Source organism: Typopeltis vanoorti, chromosome 2 (genome assembly GCF_054136105.1).
Source record: "Typopeltis vanoorti isolate ZY-2024b chromosome 2, IOZ_Tvanoo_1.0, whole genome shotgun sequence".
NCBI classification, from domain to species: Eukaryota; Metazoa; Arthropoda; class Arachnida; order Uropygi; family Thelyphonidae; genus Typopeltis; species Typopeltis vanoorti.
The window spans coordinates 152,667,094-152,690,639 of NC_143550.1; the positions used below are offsets into that span (position 1 = coordinate 152,667,094).

Sequence of the window (23,546 nt, forward strand, 5' to 3'; positions counted from 1 at the left end):
CAGAGGGTGTTTCAGTTAAAGACATAACTATTCTGCCTCTGGTTGGTGACCGTGATCATGTGGTACTTACTTGGAAAGTTACTAAATTTACAAATGTTTCATTCAGAAAGGGTTAGATGCTGAACTACAAAGCAGGAAAGTATGCCCAACTGAGGAATATACTGAGTTCAGCAGAATGGTATCGATTGCTGGATGGGAAGAGTATTGACAGTGCATGGGAAGCAATTAAAAGAATACTTAAATGGTGCAATTTCAGAATGCTTCTCGAGACTTCGAAGAATAAATAGTACGACACAATTGGATGTGTAATCTTATTATGCGAGAGATTCATAAGAAAAGGATGATATGGAAGGAATACCATGTGCATAAGGTTGATGTCTGTTATGAATATTATAAGCAGCAGGCTATACTATTATAATATTATAATAATATTATAATATTATAATATTGTGACATGAAAACGGGAGAAAAAGATATCCTTGAAGTATGGAGTAATTACTTTGAAAAACTGCTAAATGAAACAAGCAGTGATGACAGCACAGTGGTAAAAAACACTGACCAGGCATGCAGTCAGAAATACATATCCATACTAGAAGTAGAAAAAGCCATCAAAGGCTTGAAATGTGGAAAGGCAGCAGGAGTAGATGATATTCGACCAGAAATGCTGAAGTATGGTGGTATAAGAGTCTTACAGTGGCTGCACTGCATAGTTCAGAAAGCCTGGACAGAGGGACGAATTCCCGATGACTGGAGTAGAGCTCTCATAGTACCCATATATAAAAAGGGAAATAAAACTGCATGTGAGAATTACAGAGGTATTTCCCTACTGAGTGTTCCTGGCAAGATCTATGCAAGTATACTTGAGAAACGGTTGAGAAGAATTGTGGAAGAAAAGCTTGGTGAAGAACAAGCTGGATTCAGGCGAAATAGAGGCTGTCAGGATCAGATCTTCGCTTTACGACAAATAGTCGAGAAAGCATGGGAATATAACAAAGATCTGTATTTAAGTTTTGTCGATCTGGAAAAGGCATATGACAAGGTGCCAAGAGAGAGGCTATTCAATACGCTGCAGTTATATGGTGTCAATGGGGCATTATATCAAGCAATACTTAGTCTTTATTTGAGTTGTAAGTCAGCAGTTAGAATTGAAGGAAGTACAGGAAGATGGTTTAATGTTAAATCTGGTGTGAGACAAGGATGTACATTATCCCCTCTGTTATTCATTATCTATATGGATCACATTATGAAGGAAAGTGGTATTAAACATGATATCAAAATTGGAGATGTTAATGTCAGCTCTTTGCTTTATGCAGATGATGTTATACTTCTAAATAAATCTGCTAAAAGTCTGCAAGATTCTCTGACTAAATTGAATAGCTGTTGTAATAGATATGGTATGAAGGTCAGCAATGAAAAGACAAAGACAATGAAAATAGGCAGAATCATTGAAAATGTCAACTGTGTTGTGAATGGAGAACCTGTGGAACAAGCAAAACATTTCAGCTATTTAGGCATGATTTTTACTGAAGATGGTAAATTAAATATAGAAATAGACAACAGAATAAGCAAAGCTGGTATGGTGGGAAGTCAATTGAATAAATTCATATGGAATAAGAGAGAAATTAGTTGGAACACTAAATTAGCTGTGTACAAGACAGTGTTCAAGCCAGTTTTAACTTATGGATCTGAGAGCTGGGTCAGAAGTAAAACACTTGACCAAAGACTAGAGACCACAGATATGAGAGTCCTGAGAAAGATTATAGGCGTGAACAGATGGCATCAATGGCAATATCATATTAAAAATGAGGATATTAGGAAAGAACTTGACATTGTCAGCATCCAGGAATGTGTTAGCAGAGCTAATCTCAGGTGGTATGGTCACTTAAACAGAATGGGCGAGGAAAGATTAGCAAAACAAGTGTTCTCTGCCAGGTTGGCAGCAAAAACGACCTAGAGGAAGACCAAGATATAGGTGGATTGATACTGTACAAAGTGCTTTAGACAATAGAAATATAAGATCTGATAATGTTGGAGTCTTGACAAGTAACAGACTGATTTGGAGGAAAATTGTAGATAGGAAATTAATAATGATGTAATTTTTTCATGTAGTACTATCATATCCTGTACACCCCTTGAGGGTACATGGCAGGAATTTGATGATGATGATGATGATGATAATATTATATTATTATAATATAATAATAATATTCTATAATAATAGAATATTATTATTATTATTACGCGATACCTCCAAGGAGTCCAAGAACTCATCGAGGGATGGCACCTACTCTGCAACTCTCCATCTCCACCACTCCATTCACCAACTACAGCAAACTGCATCATCTACACCAACGCCATCTGCTTCCCACCACCACTAGTAATTTGGCAAACATCCATGCCCATGGTGGGATTCGAACTGCAGCCTTTTGGCTGGAGAGCGGATACACTAACCACTCTGCCAACTAGGCTAGCTCACAGTGACAAGACCTCAATAAAGGTCAAAACTAGTCTCGGTAGTGACCCTTTCAAATATGCATAGGAATATACACATCCGAAAGGCAGTGTATTTTGCATTATAAGATAACTGAGGCAAATGATGTGAATATCCTCTGTATACAAGTATTAAGTAATGCACATTAAGATACATCATATGCAAACTGTTTATGCTCGGGCAAAGGATTAAACAAGCATATAATTTCTTCTCTATTATAATTTACTATTAATATTTATTATTATATTTTACTATTAATAAGAAAACTTTCTACAACTAAGCAATAATAATTGTGCAAGTTCTGCAAACAATATTTGTAGCATCAATTATCAAGCTTGAGAATGTTTATTCCATTTCCATTGAACATATTAGATACTACAAATTACTGGATGACGTACAATCGAAATAAAAAAAAAAGACAAAAATGAAAGCATTCTTTATCTCTCTCTCTTTCTCGAGCATAGAGAAAAAAGTACACATTCCAAAAATGCATCAAATTCATGTCATAGACCAGTAAGCAAAGTTCTGCATATAAATACAGAAAATAAGAAAAATCATTACACATGAAAGGGACAGGATTAAACATTACCAGATTAAATACATATTCACAAGAGGTATTAAGAAATTTTTCATATGGACAACACATAATATATAAATAATGTGTTTCTCTCTCTTTCTTGGTTATATGAATATGAGAAATTCTGGCAGCAAGCTTACAGCAAATGGCTGCACAACTTTTACTCACATCAGTCCCTATATATAGACACATTATTATAGACATAATTATTCTGCCTCTGGTTGGTGACCGTGATCATGTGGTACTCATTTGGAAAGTTATTAAATTTACAAATGTTCCATTCAGAAAAGGTTAGATGCTGAACTACAAAGCAGGAAAGTATGCCCAACTGAGGAGTATACTCAGTTCAGCAGAATGGTATCGATTGCTGGATGGGAAGAGTATTGACAGTGCATGGGAAGCAATTAAAAGAATCTTTAAATGGTGCAATTTCAAAATGTTTCCCGAGAGAATAGTCTCAATTGTTGTACAGAAAGCTAAATCTGAGTATGAAAAGAAACTGGCTCTACAAGCTATAGACAACCCACAAAAATTCTATTGATATGCTGCAAGTAAAAGAAAGAATGAATATGAAAGAATAACTCTACTGAATGCAGATGATGTGAGGGTGACAGATGTAGAAAAGGTCATTCAGCTAATGAGTACCCATTTTGCTAAAACCTATCAACCTGGTGTATGCAACAATGAGTTCACTGCCACCTCTTCACTGAATGAAGAAACTCAGGCGTATGAAGAGGAAGTATTAGAGCTGTTGCACAAACTGCATAACAATTCAGCAATAGCGTGTTAAGCTGTAATTTCTATTCTTTTGACCAGGCTATATAATTTGAGTCTGAGAACATGGAAGATTTTTCAGGAATGGAAAGAATGTATGGTAATTCCATTCCACAAGGGTGGTGCAAAGTCTGATGTATCCAACTATCGATGAATCAGTCTCTCAAGAGTCATGGTGAAGATTTTGGAAAAATGAAAAATCTTAGTGTTAATACAATAATAACCCTTCAACAGCTTAAATGTCTTGATCATGCCCCCCCCCCCTTTGCCTTCTGTCTACCAAACTCTGCAGTCCGCATGCCCTCAGTCTATCCTCATAATCAACGTTGTACAGTCCTGACATTATTTTTGTTATCTGTCTCTGTATCCTCTCTAAGATTACTTCATCCCCTTCAAATGGTGATTAAGTCTGAGCACAGAAATCCAGATGTGATCTGATCAAAACTTTATAGAATGGGACCACCACACTTTTATCTCTTACAGTCAATGTTCTCCTCAAAATTGCCACAATTCTCTGAGATTTCTTCAGAACCTTTGCAATATGTCCCCAGAACTTGAAATCTCTATCCATAATCACCCCAAGATCCCTTGCTTCCTCCACTTCTTCCAGTTTAACTCCACCAAGTGAGTATGAAACATCCCATCTGTGGATCCCAAAATTTAAAACCTTATATTTAGTTACATTAAAATGACTTCTCCATGCTTTACCCATCCTCCAAACTTATTCAAATCCTCTTGAAGAGCAAAAACATCAGTGCTATTACTAATAACCTTCTCAAGTTTCACATAATCTGCAAACATCTCACTGTTGTTCTGACAATATCATTGGCATAAAGATTGAGCAGCAATGGCCCAGGGCTGAACCCTGTGGAACTATAATTGCTAACTTCCTACCCCCTGATACTGCTCCCACCATATACAATTCTGATATCTATCAGAGAGTCGGTCACCAATCCGATCCCATAACCTGATATTCAAACGATTCCTGATATCCCCTAACCTGAAATAAATCATGATGGCATGAAAGAGTTAACGAAAGATGAGCGAGTGGCGTTGTATGGCTACTCCATTATTAAAGGTGTGCTAGATAGAATAGAATGCACAAGGTATGTTTTCCAGGTGGAAAATGAGTAGAGCGATTAAGGTATTGGATATGAGGAAGGAGCGAGCAAAAGAGTTAATAGTATTAATTGGTACAAATGATTTATTATTATTATTGTTATTATTGTTCCGGGCAACTACAAGGAGTCGACAGACTCATCGAGGGAGGCCCTAACATCATGTCAAGAACAACTATTCGACATTGACACAGTATCTATCATACCTTGCCTTGAACTCATTCACGGTCGTAGCACCCACAACAAACTCTGGAAGCTTATTCCACTCATTCACCACTCTCCAAGTAAAAAACCTAGCTCTAACTCCCTTATCAACCACGCTTTTGCCCAGCTTCCATGCATGGCCCCTAGTCCTCTCACCACCAGTCATATTTTCAAAAATATCTTCTGGATCAATCTTATAGAAATCCTTCAATCATATCACCCCTCCTTCGCCTATCGTACAATCTCTGCAACCCACAAATCTTCAACCTATTCTCATAAGGTTCATTCCACAGACCTTCTATCATCTTGGTCACTCGTCTCTGGATCCTCTCCACTTCCTCCCCATCACGAAGAAACCCTGGTGCCCATAACTGGGCATGTGGGGTCTTATCAAGGCTCGATACAGAGGAACAACAACTTGTTTGTCTCTGCATGTTAAAAGTATTTTTCAGAAGCCAAGTGATTTGATGAGCTGATTTAGTCATTTTTGCAATGTGCCCCCTAAACTTCAATTCCCTATCCACCAACACTCTCAAATCCCTGGCCTCATCAATCTCCTGGAGTATGGTTCCACCAATGTGATATACTGCTGCTATTCTTTTCACCCCAAAGTGCATAACCTTACACTTTGCCACATTAAATTGACATCCATTTTTCCTAGCCCAGTCCTCCAAACTATCCAAATCATCATGTAACATTATGACATCCTGCGCACTCACAATTGCTCTACCCAACTTTGCATCATCAGCAAACAAGTGAACACTTCCTCTCAAATCCTTTCCTATATCATTGATGAACAAATTGAAAAGCAGTGGTCCAAGAACAGAGCCCTGCGGCACACCACTAGTCACAAGCCGTCTTTTAGACTCCACTCCTGCATAAACCACTCTCTGGTATATCTCCTTCAACCACCCTCCATTTGAGAGAGGACAAAGAATGTGTCAGAATGGATATCAGGTGGCTGCATGGAAGGATAAAAGAGAATAGTGTGACAGAAGGGTAGTCAGTGTGTTGTCTAGGTATGACTGTGGTGAAATGAGGCAGAGAGCAAGGATTATGAATGATATGCTGGCTGAAATGTGTGAGGATATGGGAGTGGTATGAGTATAGAAAATGAGAGAATCGGTGTGCAAGAGGAGCAGGGAAACGGGGAGGCTCAGGATGGACAGGGGTACACAGCATGAGAAAGGTGTACCCCTGTATCAGGAGTCGTTGTCAAGGTCTTGGAGAAAGTAGTCAAGGGAAAAATACAGGAATGGATTGATGAAAATGAGATACCGTACAGGGGACAGCATGGTTTTGTGAAGGGGTAGATCATGCCTCAGTAACTTGCTCAAGTTTTATAACAAGGTGACGGCTGAACTGGATAAGGGTAATGGGTTTACAGTGATACTGCTGGACCTGGCAAAGGCATTTGACAGGATACCACATGGAATTCTAATCCGTAAACTACAACATATGGGAATGGATATAGGGTTGGTGAGATGGATAGGTGGGGGTTGATGGAGAGATATCAAAGAGTAGTTTATTCAGGAGTAGAGTCCAAAAGACGGCCTGTGACTAGTGGTGTGCCACATGGTTCTCTTCTTGGACCACTGCTGTTTAATCTGTTCATTAACGATATAGGGAAGGATCTAAGTGGAACAGTTTATTTGTTCGCTGATGATGCAAAATTGGTAGGGCAATAGTGAATGCAGATGTCAAAATCTTACAGGATGACTTGGATAGATTGGAGTTCTGGGCTAAGGAGAATGGATGTCAATTTAATGTGACAAAATGTAAGGTTATGCATTTTGGGGGTGAAAAGATTAGCAGCAGTATGCCACATTGGTGAAACTGTACTCCAGGAGATTGATGAGGCCAGGGACTTAGGAGTGCTGGTGGATAGGGAGATGAAGTTTAGGGGGCACATTGCAAAAGTAGCTAAATCAGCTCATCAACTCACTTGGTTGTTGAAAAATACCTTGACGAGCAGAGACAAGCAATTTATTGTACCTAGATTTGGTCACCTCGGTTCCTTCTTGATGGGGAGGGGGGTTTAGAGGATCCAGAGGCGAGTGACTAAGATGATAGCAGGTCTATGGAATGAACCATATGAGAACAGGTTGAAGATTTGTGGATTGCAGAAACTAGTTGATAGGCAGAAAAGGGGGAGATATGATTGGGACATTCAAATTGCTAAAGGGATTCTATAGGATTAATTCAGAGGATATTTTTGAGATCAGGACTGGTGGTGGGAGAATTAGGGGACACATATGGAAGCTGGGCAAGAGTGTGGTTAGCAGGGGTGTTAGAGCTGGGTTCTTTACCTTTAGAGTGGTAAATGAGTAGAATAAGCTGCCAGAGTCTGTTGTGGGTGCTATGACAGTGAGCGAGTTCAAGGCAAGGTATGATAGATACTGTGAGAATAACGTATAGTTGTGTGGATATGATGTTTAGGGCCTCCCTCGATGAGTCTGTGGACTCCCTGGAGTCGCCCGAAATTATAATAATAATAATAATAATAATAATAATAATATTCCTCTTTATCTGTAATGAGAGATGTTTGGGAATGGGAGATTTGTGAGCAATTAAGCTCGCCCTCTGGGGGCAGTTGTGTTAGCTATGATCAATTGAGAGAAGAATAGCCTTCGGTCTATTGTGTTTGTAGTAATCAGTCTCATTGTAATTGACAGCTTGTATGATCAGTGGGTTTGAATGCGAACTTGACTTCATGAAGAATTTTTCTGCAAGATCACGAAGCAAGGAGGAGATGTATGGAATGCTGGTTTCTGGGTGAATCTGTGAATTTCTGATGAACCACGGTGCATCCAGGATCATCCTAAGGCATTTGTTTTGGAGTCTCTGCAATTTCGAAATGTTTGATCTTGAAGTGTGACTCCGTGCTGGTGAGGCGTAGGTAATGACTGGACGTATTACCATCCGGTAAAGAAGCAATTTATTATGTAGGTTCAATTTGCTCTTGCGGTTCATCAATGGGTAGAGCTGTGCTATTACTTTGGAAGATTTGGAGCAATGAGATTGATGTGCTTGTTAAAAAGGACTTTCTTATCCATTAATACCCCAAGATATTTGGTCTCTGATTGCCATCGGATCTTATGACCAGAGAGCAGGATGTCTTCTTTATTGCAGACCTTTCTTGAAAACAGCATGGCTGAGCTTTTGAGGGGGTTCATTTGCATCCTCCAGTTGGTGAACCAGTTTGATAGTTCATTGATACTTCCTTGGAGTCTGGTGATTCCTAGGCAAGGGCTGAGCGATCTTGATAGAATAGCGGTGTCGTCGGCATAAAGGTCCATAGTAGTTGTTCTTGAATTGAGAGGAATATCTGCTATGTAAGTTGTGAAAAGTATTGGGGCCAGAAGTGAACCCTGAGGTACTCCCGCCAGAATTTTGCACCTTGATGACACAATTCCATTGAGTTTTACTTGCATGTATCTTTCACTGGTATATGAGTTTCACTAGTTTAATTGGGATATTGTTTTCAATTAGTTTGAAGATAAGGCCTTGATGCCAGCCCTTATCAAAGGCCTTGGCAACATCTAAAAATACAGCAGCAGTGTGAAGGTGCCAGTTAAAACCATAGGTGATATGTTGTGTTAGTTGGTAAATTTGTTGTACTGTGTTGTGAGCTTTGCGAAACCCAAATTGCTCATTTGGGATTATTTTACTTTTTGTCCACTGCTGATTGTAGTCTTGATAGGATGACCTGTTCTGTTACTTTGCCAAGACAGGAAAGAAGACTGATAGACCTGTAGCTTTGGGGAAGTTGTGGGTTATTACCAGGCTTTTTCAGAGGTATAATGTCAGCGATTTTCCAATCTGTGGGAAAGTAATGGAATCTTAAAATGGAATTGGTAATATTAACTAGATGAATTATGGCTTTCCATGGGAGTAGCTTTATTATTCTATTGGTAATGCCGTCAGGGTTGGGAGCCTTTTTGTTCTTCAGATGGGAAATAATATTTATTATTTCTGTTGGAGATGTGGGGGTGATGGTTTCTGAATCATCCTTAGGCTGTCTTAATGCATTTCTAACTTTACGATGAACTTTGTAAATGAGATTGATATTTAAGTTTACATAAGATGGGCTGCATTGTTTTTCCAGATTGTTAATTAGGGCTTCTACTTTTTCTTCATCTGAGTGTGCAATTCTAAGATTGGTCTTCAAAGGAGGAAGGGGTTGTCTTTTGGTACAAAGAGATTTTACAAATTTCCACATGGAGTTATCTTCTGGGTTGATTTCCATGAGTTTGTATTCCCTGTGTACCTGCAGGGCTTCTCAAACCTGTCTGTTCAGGTTGTTTAAGGTTGTTTAAGGTTGTTTTGTTCTGTGGGACACTAGTGTTGTGATATCGCTTTCTGGCTTTATTTTTGGCCCTAATCAGGTCCATTATCTCTTCTGGGAACCAGTTGGATGCGTGGAAGACATTGGTTTGAGTGACTGATGTTATTGCTGTGTTGATTTGCCTAGTTAAATGGCTTACAGCTTGGTCTATTTCTTCTTTTTTTAGAATGACAGGGGGTGGACCGATGTGGACTGGGAGAACCTTAGAGAGTTTGTCCCATGGTATGAAAGAATGATGGGGAGAGAGCTGATCTTGAAGTCCTAGCCTGAGCAGGATGGGATTATGATCTGAGTTAAGCTCTTCTAATGTCTCCAGCTGGTACTGATAATTTGATGTTTCTGAGGATAACTATGTCTAATACATCAGAACTTCCTGATGGGTTGTAGTGGGTGGGCTCAGTGGGTACAGCTACTATTGATGAGTTGAGTGACGTGTAGTTGAATAAGGTACGGCCTTTGGGGTTGATTGACGAACTGAACCAAGCCGTATGTTTGGAGTTTAGGTCTCCTGCTATAATTATGGAATCCGTGGAGCCGAGGATGGAGTCTAAGTCTGCTGTCAATAGTGGAATGCTGGGAGGATTGTACGCTGCATAGATTTTGAGTTTGCCTGCGTTATTAGTATGCACCTCCACACCTGTCACCTCAAGGTTTAGAGTTTGGGGGCTTGTCAACGAGTTGTGGCTCAAATAATTTTTAATAAAATTAGCTGTACCGCCTCCACTAGAGTTAAGTCTGTCTGTCCTATATAAAATATAATCTCTTAGTTTTGGGTTGTTTGATGGTCTGAGGTGGGATTCACTGATCAAGATTATGTCTGGATTGTATCTTTTTGCGAATTCTTGCAGCTCAAGAATTTTATTGTTAGGCCATTTGCATTCCATGCTATTATCACGAGGGAATTCGGTTTGAATTAGAGCTGTTAATATGGATTGGGTTTCTTGATAAAATCTCTTTCTGGAAGATAATGAGGTGCTTGCTTTGCTAAATTCATGCAGCATTGTTGCAAGCAAAGAGGTTAGAGCTGATGTGAGTTTGGAGCTTGTTTGCTCTTGTGATGAAGGAGTCTGAGTTCTTACCGTCTCCGCATATGATTTGGACATGACTGAAGGTGGAGTGCCTTCCTCTGCTGCTGAATGTGAGGTATTATGATCTGGAGGGAGACCTGTTTGGTTGTTTATTGTGTCATTGCTTGGAGGAGCGTGGTTCGTTCTTGTTGATCCACGGTTTTTTGGATGAAAAGGCATCGCTTGTGATTAGCGGGATGTGGTCCTCTACAATTGATGCAGCAAGCAGGTGTGGATCTGGGCTTGGTGCAGGAGTTAGTTTGTTGACCCTCACTGCATTTTAGGCATCTGTAGGCAGTTCTGCACAGTTTTTGAGTGTGCCCAAACCTCTGGCATCTTTGGCACTGCCCTGCCGATGCCTTCTTCCTTAGAGGTTCGGTTGTAATTTTAAGCTTACAAATGTCAGTAACTTCATAGATTCTTTTTTGTGTATTGGAGATTTCTATCAACACCAGTGGCATTGGTGTTTTATCTGACCTCAGCATCCTACTGACTTTGATTGGGGTCAATCCTTGACTGATGAGGTCAACGGTGATCTCATCAGCTGTGATGCCCTCAGCCACTCCTCTTAGAACCACTTTTAAGTTCTCGCTTTCTAGCGCAGAGGTGTGGAAGGGCAATTTAGAGTTGTTTCAGGATTTTCGTCATCATGCGATAATCTGTGGCAGTGGTAGGATGAATCTTTACATCCTCTTTAGTATTTCTTGCCCAGGAGAAATTGATATTTTGTTCCCCTAGGGATCTTGAGACTGAGGTCCATTTATATTTATCTCGAAGAATAACTGGAGGGACCTTTTCTTTTCTACCTGATTTTCGTGAGTTGTTACATCATCTTCCAATGTTCTGCGTCTTTTATTAGATTGTTCCTCCTGTGAACAATCGAACTGTTGAGGAATCTTTGTAGGTGGAACAGCTGTAATGTCCTCTTCGATGTCCAAATCATCGTATTCGGTGTCATTTACTTCAGTGAAGAGATTCAAGCAACCAGGATAATCCGTTTCAAATTTCTTTAGAATGAATTTGAGAATGTCAAGTGACATATCTTTGTTTAACTGTTGAATGGCGTCCTTGATATATTTTACATTCTCCATCCTTGTGTACAATGAAGGAATATTCCAATGTCTTATTCCTGACGACCTAGGATGGTCTATTGACAAATCCCTTAGACTCATGCAAGAGTCTACCAACTAAGCAATGTGTAATCACAAAAATAGTCAAAAGGAAGAAAGCTTACCTCTAAATATATCATTCGGAAGTCCCAACAATATCATGCTAATCAAAAATCGCGAGCAGCTAATTCATAATCATACTTCTCACTCTTGAAGTTCACGCGGGAAATTCCGATAATAATGCCGTAATCAGGTGATACTAAAGTTGAAGTAATGCAGAAGTCATATTTTCATATACAAGTGGCCAAAAGATGTCACACTTTTTATTAAAATACTATGGATTAGAGATAGTTGTTAGACGTTTTTCCACTTGTTTATACTATAAATTAAAGATACCAAGAAATTATATACTTGGTTTAATCCTTTATCCAAGTGGAAGGAAACAAAGTTTGTCTAAAGTATTATCAGGACTGGGGAAACTCATATATAGAAGCTAATGACTTCACATCATTTGCTTTAGTAAGGATATGTGCTTTACATTATGGGATACTAAGGCAAATGACGTAAAGCCAATAGCTTCTTTATATGAGATTCAGGATCTTTGAGTGATTGTGGACAGTGGACTGAAGTTCCGAGGTCACATCGTACATGTTGCAAAGACTGCACATCAATAGCTTGATTACTACGCACAGATCTGGGCACCATGGTTTCTCGGTGATGAGGAGGAGAGGTTGAAATTTGGCAATGAGAGTTAAGGTTGACTAGAACAGGTTGAAGATTTGTGAGTTACAGAAACTGGTTGATAGGCAGAAAAGGAGTGATATGATTATGACATACAAATTATTGAAGGGTTTTTACAAGAGTAATTTAGAGGAAATTTTTCAGAACAGTTCTGGTGGTGGGAGAACTAGAGGCCATCTATGGAAACTGAATAGAGTGTAGTTAGCAAGGGTTTTAGGACTAGGTTTTTTGTTGAGGAGTAGTAAATGAGTGGAATATGTTACCATAGTCTGTTGTAGGTGCCATGACTTTGAATGAGTTGAAAGCAAAGTATGATAGATACTGCACAAATGTATAGTTCTTGACATGATGTTTAGGGCCTTCCTCAATGAGTCGTTGGAGTTGCCCATAGTAATAATAATAATAATTCCACATAATTTCCTTCTGTTTTGATAGCTCCCCATGTCTGTTCATCCTGCAAGTAAGGAACACATGGTCACTCTCACTAACTTGGCACAAATATACGATCTCAGTGACAATCAAATCCTCTGATGCTATGCTAATGTATTGTTATTGCTTGCTTTTAAATGTAATATCTGTAAAATTAATAAAACATATTTGACAGAGTTCAACGCACATAAACAAATTTAATATGAACTTAATAGATGATATGCATTTATATATAAAATAATCAACCACAACATGTAGAATGATTGGGCACGGGAATGGGGATGCAAGTTCAATGTTGCAAAGCGTAAGGTGTTAAAATTTGGGAAACAACGATGGGATGCAGAATTTATGCTTGGTGTGGGATATATTGTCAGAGGTGGAGGAAATAGATCTTGATGTGATAGTGGATAAGGATCTGAAATTTAAGGGACACATTGCCAAAATTGTGAAGACAACGCAAAGACTTCTGGGAATGATGCAGAGGACACTGACTTGTAGAAGTAGGGAGATTCTTGTTCCATTATATAAGGCTTTGATTAGGTCACACATGGACTCTTATGCCCAGATTTGGTAACCTGGTTTTCAAAAGGACGAAGAGATGTTGGAAGGGATCCAGAGGCACCTGACTAAGGTAGTTTCTGACCTATGGAATGTCAAATATGAGATAAGATTGAGAAGATGGAATTTACAGAGTCTGGTGGATAGGAGGAAGAGGGGAAATATGATAGAGACCTACAAGTTAGTAAGGGGTTGTTATAGGATCAGTGATGGAGAGGTTCTACAGAAAACAGTGGGAGAGATCAGGAGAGAACCAGAGGTCATCCCTGGAAATTGTATAAAGAGAGTGTGAGTAGAATTGTTAATGATTGGAATGCCTTGTCTGAGAGTGTGGTGTCTTCAGAGAATTTGAGTGTGTTTAAAATGCGGTATGATAAAAGGACTTCCTAGATGAGTCTTTGACTCTGTGGGGTCTTGGGTGATAATAATAATAATAATGATTCAGTGACATAAAATACATCTAGAGAGAGAATGGGATATCAAATGCTAGCTGGAGACATGAAAGGATCATAGACCAGAGTCATATCTTGATTAACATGGTTACCAACATTACAAAGAAATACAAATCATCTTAAACTATAAGATGATGAGAGACATTGCACGAGGGAGGAAGATGGTGAATTACCTACTTTGAGAAACTCAAGCCATCCCAATGTTGGTGAGGAAATTTGACTTTGATAGGCAAAGGGAAATTTAATAGTTTTAGTCAGTGCTTTTTTTCTGGCAGTATGCAACAGTACTCAGTACCGGCACCTTTTTTCTTAAGTTTTTAAAAATTTGCGATTTATTGACAGCAAAATGTATTATAAATATTCTGGTAGATGGTACCGTGTTCACAAATTGAATTTTCAGTTTTGATTACTCATAAGTTGGTACCTTGCTTTCCTGTTTCATAGGTTGGTATGCAACCGGAAACAAGAAGTTGTGTTCACTTCTGATTGCTTCCAATATCAGTTTATCAGTTCTATATTCACTCTGCATGTGACTTTTGAATTAATCTAAGTTAAATCAGTGCAATCATTGTTAAAAATGAGTGAAATAAGTAGTTACTTTATGCCAATGAGTAAAAAAAAAAGGAAGGCTGAAGAAGCAGAAATTGTTGATTCTACTTGTAAAGTAAATGCTCCTGTTAAACAGAAAACTAGCACTGAAAATACACTTGGTGAAGAGGATCATGAAACCAAGACTGAAGATCCATGTGGTGAAAAGGAAGCAGATTCTGATAATGATTGGCCCGAATGTTGGACACTTTGAAAAATGACTTCTGCGAGAGAAATGAGTAGCTGTATGTCAAGAATAAAATGTTGGGCTGTAAAGTGTGTTGTGATGTCGGAAGTTTTGCGACACACTTAAAAATCAGCCATTTTGGAGAATCTCGCAAACAACAGTTAATGTCATTAACAAAAAAGATTTACGATCATAAGGAGAGTGCAGCGCACAAAGCATGCCAAAAAATAAAATCTGAAGCAAAAATTAAATATTAGAGAAAGTTTTCCTAAATACTTTGTCTCATAATAAAGACATAACAGGAAAAGTGTTTCGAACTGCTTACAAAGTTGCGAGGAGAAATCAGTCATTTAACAACTTTGGAGACGAAATAAATTTACAGGTGCTTATTTCATTCTGCAAATGCTTGTATTAACATTGTGAGCCATATCACAAATAAAATGAGAAAAACATTAATAGACAATATAGTGAACTCCAAGAACAAAATATCGTTACTTATTGATGAATCGACAACTGTGAGTAACACAACAATATTGATTATTATTGTTTGTGTAGTTTTCCTGAACTTTCGGCTCCTGTGTGAGTCTTTTCCTAGATTTGATTGAATTATCAGATGTAACTGCGAGAGGAATTCTAAACTCTTTAATTAGTCATCTTGAGTGTTTAGGATTATCTGAAGATTACTTAAAGGCGTATTTATTGTCTGTAACTTGTGATGGTGCAGCTGTGTTGTTTGGTGTGCGTAATGGTGTAAGGAGGCGAATGCAAGAGAAGTTTCCTAGTGTTATTTTCTGGCATTGTGCTAGCCATCGCCTTGAATTGTCTGTTAGTGACACATGTGACAGGGGTGAATCGCTTTAAGAGTTTCATGGATAAACTTTATGTGACTTATCATGCTTCACCTAAGAATGCTAGGGAACTACAGGAATGCACAGCGACCCTAGAACTTCAACTTCTTAAAACTGACAGAATTTTAAGCACTCGCTGGGTTGCATCTAGCTTTCGCACTGTTTGTGCAGTGTGACAAGACTTTGAATCCCTCGTCCATCACTTTCTGGAGGCAAAAGAAGACAGCAGAAGAAGCAAAACAGACTGCTTTCTTTATGAGGGTCTTTTAAGAAAAATAACGTCCTGCGAGTTTGTTCTTGATTTGGGCCTTATGTGTGATGCTCTCCAAGAATTTAGTGAACTAAGTCTAGATCATAGGTTCACAAACTTTTTCGGGCCACCGCCCACTTTGCAAGACATAAATTTTGTAACGCCCCCCATTATATAAATTATATAAAATTGGGTTTATTTTTGTACAAATCAATTAGAAAAGTAGTTTTATATATTTTATATATATTTTGAAATGAAATATAACGAATATATTTGCTACTGTAAACATAACCTATTATACACACATATATACATGCTCTATTTTCTCACTGACATAGAAAATTGACATCTATTTCTATCTGACATGGTAAATTTTCAAATGATTAAATAATTGAAATAGAAAATTGATAAAAATATTGATCGTGTAAGACGGGCATAAGATGAATTAAAATGCAATATTTAAATTTTAAATGATTATCTAATCGCAAAATCACGAAAATAATTAATTTTTAAATATATATTATTAATTTCTTGTATAAAGAGCCACCGACCCCTAGACCGCCTGAATGCCCCCAAATGCTTCTGATCCCACTATAGCCCACCTAGAAGCTTCAGCTCCCACTGTGGGGCGGTACCGCCCACTTTGGGAAACTATGGTCTAGACTTACAAGAGAGAAATATTGACTTGTACAAAGCAAACAGGAAGATAAAGAATACAGTTCAACTTTTTGAAGAAAGAATTGAAAATCCTGGTCCATACTACAGTATTTCTCTTCCAAGTCAGAAAAACATGAAGTTCAAAGGGATTGAGCTCCACAAAAATGAAAGACATAGTCCTGCAATAAGTTCATCTGCTTTCTATAAAAGTCTGAAAGAAGCTTTTGGAAAGCGTCTGCTTGAAGGAGATGATGCTGATTTGTCTGAATGTGTTAAGATTTTAGATTCCAAGTATTGACCAGAAAATCCTGGGAAGCATCTGACATTTGGTGAAGCTGAAATTAAAAAGTTAGCATGCAAATTTTGCTTAAATGAAAGAGAAGCAGTTCATGGTTTCCATGAATATCTTCAAGAAAATAAAGTCCCGGATATACTACATCCTCTAAAGCACACTTTGGGCACAATTGCAATATCTTCCAGTGAATGTGAAAGGGGTTTCTCTCAGATGAATCTTATAGTAATTTCATCTAGGTCATCTCTGCTTGGATGGACAACTTCTGTACTGATGTTCATCAGGATAGTAGGACCTCCTCTCACTCATTTCCACCCTAGCAAATATGTGGACTCATGGCTGCTCCAAGGTCATCAATCTACAGTTAATATCAAACGCAAGAAGCGATCTAGAGGCGATGAGGCTATATCGGAAGATATGTTAAAAGTGTGGAAGTTGCTATAATAACATCTTCATGGTGAGTACTGGCACCTTTTTTTTTTACAGAAAAAAAAGCACTGGTTTTAGTGATTGCATATTCTAGGAAAACGTTGGATGCACTAGAAATTGCTGAGCTTTCACATCTAACACATCCATTCCCTTTTGTTCACTTTTTATCCAGAGAAAAATAATAGATCTACATAGAATTTAGACTTGGTAGAGCTATTGAGCTGTTGTGAGAGTTTATTCAAATATAACAATCAAACTGATTGGTATGTTGCCATGAGTGATGAAGTAATATTTAAGGGAATTTTCAAATGCCATCTGGTTTTTCAGCATGAGCATGATTCCTAGTGAGTGGAAGAATGGCAAGATAATGCCATTATACAAGATTGGAGCTGGGTTTTATATACTTAGTTGACCAGTTGTTATCCATGGAGAGATCATTAAGCTGTAGGAGAGGCTGATTAAAACCCACATCCAGATGAATAGAGATAGATATCGCTATGATTCCCTATAGAGCATAGCATGGCTTTGTAAAAGGTGAGTCTTGCTTGTATACTTGTGTATGTTATATAATACAAACACAGAGCCAGACAAGGATGATGAATACACCTGAATACTTTTTCTCAGTAGCAATAGCAATTCACTCTGTCTTTCACTAATTTGCCTGTTTTTGCCTCTAGTATATTTCCATAATTGAATATGCCACAATCATTATAAAGTCTTCTTGAAATGTTGTCTAATAAAATTTGCATAGGCATTTCACTTTTCTCATCATATCCCTCTATATTTACGATTTTTGAACTTCAATGAAAAATTAAAAAAAAAAAAGTGAATAAGCTATGGTTCCAGAGATATTCCTATTCCAGGAGTCAAAATAACCTATAGAGTAGATGGGAAGTGTTTTAACCTTACTTCTCTCCAATCTATTATAGTACAAAAAACAACCAAAATATCATCTGCAGAATGCTAATATGCTGGAAATAATATCATTTTCTTTCATTCAGAAACTGATCTTTAAGTTATTCTTGACATTTTCAATGAAACCTATAAATACAACTAGCCTAAGTGTCATGTATGCTGAAACCAAGAGCTACAGAAGGAATTATAAAAAGAGTGGATATTAAGATGGGAAGAAGAAGAGGCTATCCCTGGAAGTTGTATAAGATGTGGTGAAGGGTGTGAGGAGCAGATTTTTTGTGTGGAGAGTTGTGAGTGGAATGCATTAGCAGAGTGCATTGTGAATGCACGTAGTATAAATATCTTCAAAGCTCATTATGATAAAGATCTTGCTGGTTGAGTAGGCCTCCCAACGATGAGTCTCTTGACTCCGTGTAAGTTACCAAAATAATAATAAGAAGAAGAATATCTGACCTTCATGGTGTCTAAGGCCTCATTGCAGGAGGTCTGTCCTCTCTCCTGCCAAAAGATCATCGAGCATTGACCCCATTCACAGTTTCCACATTCACCAAAACTTTCAGGCAATGCATTCCACTCATGAATTACTCCCCATGCAAAGAACCTGCTTCTCACTCTCCTGGTCCCACCCTCCTTATATAGCTTCCACAGATGGCCTCTAGTTCTACCCCTGTCTCCCTTTACTCTATGAAATATCTTCTCCACATTAATCTGGTAACAACCCCTCACCAACTTATATGTCTCAATCATAACCCCTCATCTTCTGCTATTTACAAGGTTCTGTAAGTTGCATTCCCTCAATCTCTCCTTGTATCTGACATTCCATAGACCTGACGCTAGCTTAGTAAACCTTCTCTGGACCATCTCCAATACATCCTCATTCCCCTGAAAACCAGGTGATCACATATGCACAGTAGTTCCATACGTGGCTTGATCAAAGCCTTAGACACAAGAATCATAACCTCTTTGATTTTGCATGTCAATGTTCTTCTCATTATTGTCATAATAAAAGTTCATGTTTACTGTACTTATGTACTCATTTAAAATATGAATTTTTAGATGTAAATAACAAAGTTATTTATACTGTATAAAAAACATATGCGAAACATTTCCTATTATCTCTAAAAATCTTTACAGATACAAAACAAACGTCATGTTGCTTTTTGTAACATAAAATTTATATAGCATTTGGGATCAAATAGAATGCATTTCAAAACATACAATGCCTTACTGTCACATGGTGATGGCAAAATATTTAAGAAATATCAGATTTTGAGAAGTATATGAAATTGGATTATGTTGACTTAAACATAATATGGGTATGTTCTGAAAATTAGGAAATAGTTTTCATGGTATTAAAAAATGAAGAACACCAAATAAACGTATGATATAATTATGAACAAATAAAATCAGTTTCATGGCAGTGACTTAAACCAGAACTGCATAATAAATACTACTGTAGAAATTCTGCAATGTTCATTGTTGCAGTAATTGCATAGTTTAATTGTAACTGTATTATGCTATGCTTTTTATTGATTATTATTGTATCATTCATGTAAATTTCTTCTTTTTAATTATAGAATAATTTAATTTTATTAAATGAATTGTAGTTTTTTTCAGACTGTATCATCATTTATTGATATGCAATTGCAAATGCAGTCTGAAAAAATTTCCCAATAGAATTCTGTTTACAATTTGAAGGAAAATCATCAGTGGATAATCGTGATAGCTTATGTACTCCTCCTTTAGATGTTGCTGCAGTACTGGTACCTGTGAGTAACAGGATGGCAAAACAAGCTCTTCATAGGTCCATTGCTCAGAAGACTACAGTGAGAAATGCTGGACATCATCAATGTCGATTTTGTAGCCGAAGCTTTACTGTTCGAAGTAATTGTAGGAGACATGAAAACACAGTACATGCAGCAGTCCGTAGATTCTTCAAATGTGTGGCATGTGGAAAGACATTTAATTGTAAAAAATATGCAGAAAGGCATAAACATAAGTCCCATGGTCTCCATTTATTTAATCCAGTGAACTGACTGGATTAAATAAAAATAAAGCTAAAATGTAACTGATTTGTTCATGACTTCATGCTTTCAGTTTTCCTCAGTCAGTGTTTTTCATTGTGTAATAAATTTTGTAAGTGTATCTTAGTTTTTATCTTTGGTGCTGCTAGTGAGGTATTATTTATGCATAGTGTTCTAGAGTTGTCATTTTGTGATTGAAGATATCAATATGTTTTTCTAAAAGAAAAGTCATGATATTTCATACTCCTGAAAATATCATAACATTTAAAAGCCCTTAACTAATAAAGTTTTTAATGACCATATAAAATAAAATATATTTTTAATTACTTTATTATTATTATTATTATTACATGACTCATCCAAGGAGAGTACCTACTCTACGACTCTGTCTCTGCCACTGAATCCACCAACTACAGCAAACCACATCATCATCAATACCATCCCAATGGCCATCATCACCACCACCACTAGTATTTTCACAGACAATTACAAACATCCATGCCCACGGTGGGTTTCGAACCCATAGTTTTTTGGCTGGAGAGCAGATATGCTAACCACTTGACCAACTAGGCCAGCATTGACATTAAATCAGCTGGCAATGACAAGTTGCTCTATTGACATTATTCAGTTACATGTTCATTCATTAACATATGCTGGGACAATAAACAGCCTCAAGCTAGTCAAATATGGAATTATATAAGAACTTGAAGAAATATCTTAATTGCACTACATTGAAACATTCTGTATAGATTTGATTGTCTGGTGCTTTGGGGTAATGAGAAGATTTTGGAAAGTGTGAGAGAAGTGTCAGCAAGGTAATATCAGATCTAGGTGCAGTTTTTGTGCTAAAAGTAGTGAATGAGTAGAATACACTTCAAAGAGTGTAGTTTAGGGTGAAGACGAAGAATGAATTAAGATGTTTTGAGATATGAGGGATGTTCTGAAAGTAATGTCTGCATGCACATGCAATCCATTGAGTGTGAGCATACTTGAAGTATCTTTAGTCTTGTTTTGTTCCATTTCTCCACTACAGTTTATTACACAATGGTGTGAGATCATAGTTGTATCTCTCTTGCTGCTGCAGACAAAATAGATAGATCTTTTTTTTTGTTAAGTTTGCCAAAGTGTGATAAACACTAAACATTATGTTGATGAAAATCCCCACTGATTACATTTTTTATGGTGTGTGAAGCAACTGTTCATGTGAGTACCATATGCTGTTGGGCACAAAGAATTATAATGGTAGCATTTATATTAACGACCAATCTTGAAGTGGATGACTAAAAATTTGAATTTGATATTAACCTACAGAATTGGGATACAATAGTTTTCGCACTTTAGGTATCACATCATTTGATGAGCAAAATTAAACAGATGAATCTGGAAGATTTTCACTGTTTATTTCAATATTTTCTTCAAGGCTTTCTTCACAAATTTATGCCTGGGATGAAAGGGCCATTATAATGACCCTAAAAGGAAAATTTCTAGTATTGAATATCTCTACCCTACTTCATAGAGGGTCGAAAAATTTCACAACTCAACCTTCCCCTGGAAAGTGCATGCAGTCATTTCAGACTGTAAAGGCTTCATTCTCTAGGACTATATAGTGAAGGGGACAACAATAAGCCACAAAGCTATGTGAAGACAAGGAGAAAGTTGAAACAATGAATTATGTTCATATTAAGGAACAAGCACATTCACTTCAGTGGCTGATCAGATGTGAAAACTAGAATCTTCAAACAATCTTTTCCTTTCTATTTCACTGAAATCTCTATTGTGGGTGGCACTATCACAATGGAGGCATTACTTTCAGAATTTTCCTCGTATATTGTGATTGATAGTGAAGACCTCCATAAACAATAATTAGTTTACCAGTAGGGTAAACAAACATGTTTTCCTGAATGAGCCATTATGATATCATAAAATTAGATAAATTAGTATGCTGTAAAATTTTTTAAATTTGATTAAACTGTTGACTCTCCAAAATGAAGTCATCACCACCTTTATGTGACTGAGTTTTAATGACCTCTGCCTCAGAAACCAGATAAAGTTTCTGAAGAAACTGTATACGTACAGTGTGTGAAGGGTGCATACAGTACCGAAAATTAATTTTTTTCAACTTTTTCTCAGATAATATTGTTACTTGTAACCTTTGTAGAGATCTTATTAGGACTCATTGTAAGAGATCACTCTAAAATCACCTCTTAAATGTCCGTTTCTACCTGTTAACATTCTATTCTCATACTGGTTTGCAGAATGGAAAAACCTCATCCTTCTAGAAGGCAAGCCCTGCTGTTTTCACATGACATCAGTAATTTATCTTCCATTGGAAAAAAAATCTCATTATTATTATTATATAACACATCCAAGGACTCATCAAGGAAGAGCACACCACTCCACTACAACTAACCATCTAACTGTCCACTACAACTAATTAACTTTCCAACATGACACCACTACCCTCAACACACAGTGGCATCTCCCACCTGCCACCATGACTAGTATACATTGTCTATAAATTGTGTTCTCATGGCTGATTTGCCTGTATGTGGTACAAAAAAAAAAAAAACCTGAGGTTTCTGGAAGAAAAAACTGCCAGGAAGACAGTAAAAATTAAGATCATAATCCCGCAGTTAGACACCTAATAATCTCCTGAACACTCGTATTTTTCTTTTCTTTCTTTTTTCGTTTTTATTTATTTTTCCTGAACGAGTGCTAAATTTCTTTAATGTAATTCTCACCTATGCAGTGTTGTAATAATATAGTGGTACCATGTGTGGACTAAGGATTTTTTTCCCATTTTTTTATTAATTTTATATATTTTTTGTATTTTTATTTATATTTTACAAAATCCAGAAACCCTACTTTAATTTGGCCAAAGTGCCAAATTCGATCAAATTTGGCACTTTTTCCACTTATGGCCTCCAATAAGCAGGGAGATGGTCTCATACTAGGCATTGAACTTCATCTTCCATCTAAGGACAATTAGAGACAACCATGTCTGCAACATGCTTCCTTGGACAGAAGAGAGGGATACACAGTAATATAGTTATTATTATTATTATTAAACAAGACCTCATGGAGTCAAAGACTCATCTAGGAGGTCCTTTTATCTCACACACATCTCATCATACTGTTTCTTAAACACACTCAAACTCCTTGCAGACACCACACTCTCAGGTAAGGCATTCCAGTCATTCATAACTCTGCACGAAAAAAACCTGCCTCTCACTCCCCTACTCACACCCTCTTTATACAGTTCCAGGGATGACCTCTGGTTCTCCCCTGATCTCCCACTATTCTCTGTAGAACTTCTCCACCACTGATCCTATAACAACCCCTTAGCAACTTGTAGGTCTCTATCATATCTCCCCTCTTCCTTCTCTCCACTAGACTCTGCAAATTACATCTTTTCAATCTTTCCTCATACTCGACATTCCAGAGGCCAGAAACTACCTTCGTCAGTCGCCTTTGGACTCTTTCCAACA

General features: G+C 37.5%; 2 protein-coding genes across 2 annotated transcripts in view; both read left to right on the forward strand.

Moving 5' to 3' along the window:
• LOC150109529 (uncharacterized) overlaps positions 1–23,546 on the forward strand; it is a 614,993-nt gene that overhangs the window by 268,489 nt on the left and 322,958 nt on the right. The window lies entirely within an intron of this gene.
• Positions 19,347–23,546, forward strand: part of LOC150109530 (uncharacterized) — a 207,070-nt gene continuing 202,870 nt past the window's right edge. The window contains exons 1-2 of the mRNA XM_090414196.1: positions 19,347–19,350; positions 19,733–19,918. Coding sequence (XP_090270322.1) covers positions 19,347–19,350; positions 19,733–19,918 — 190 coding nt within the window. The remainder of the gene's footprint in view (positions 19,351–19,732; positions 19,919–23,546) is intronic.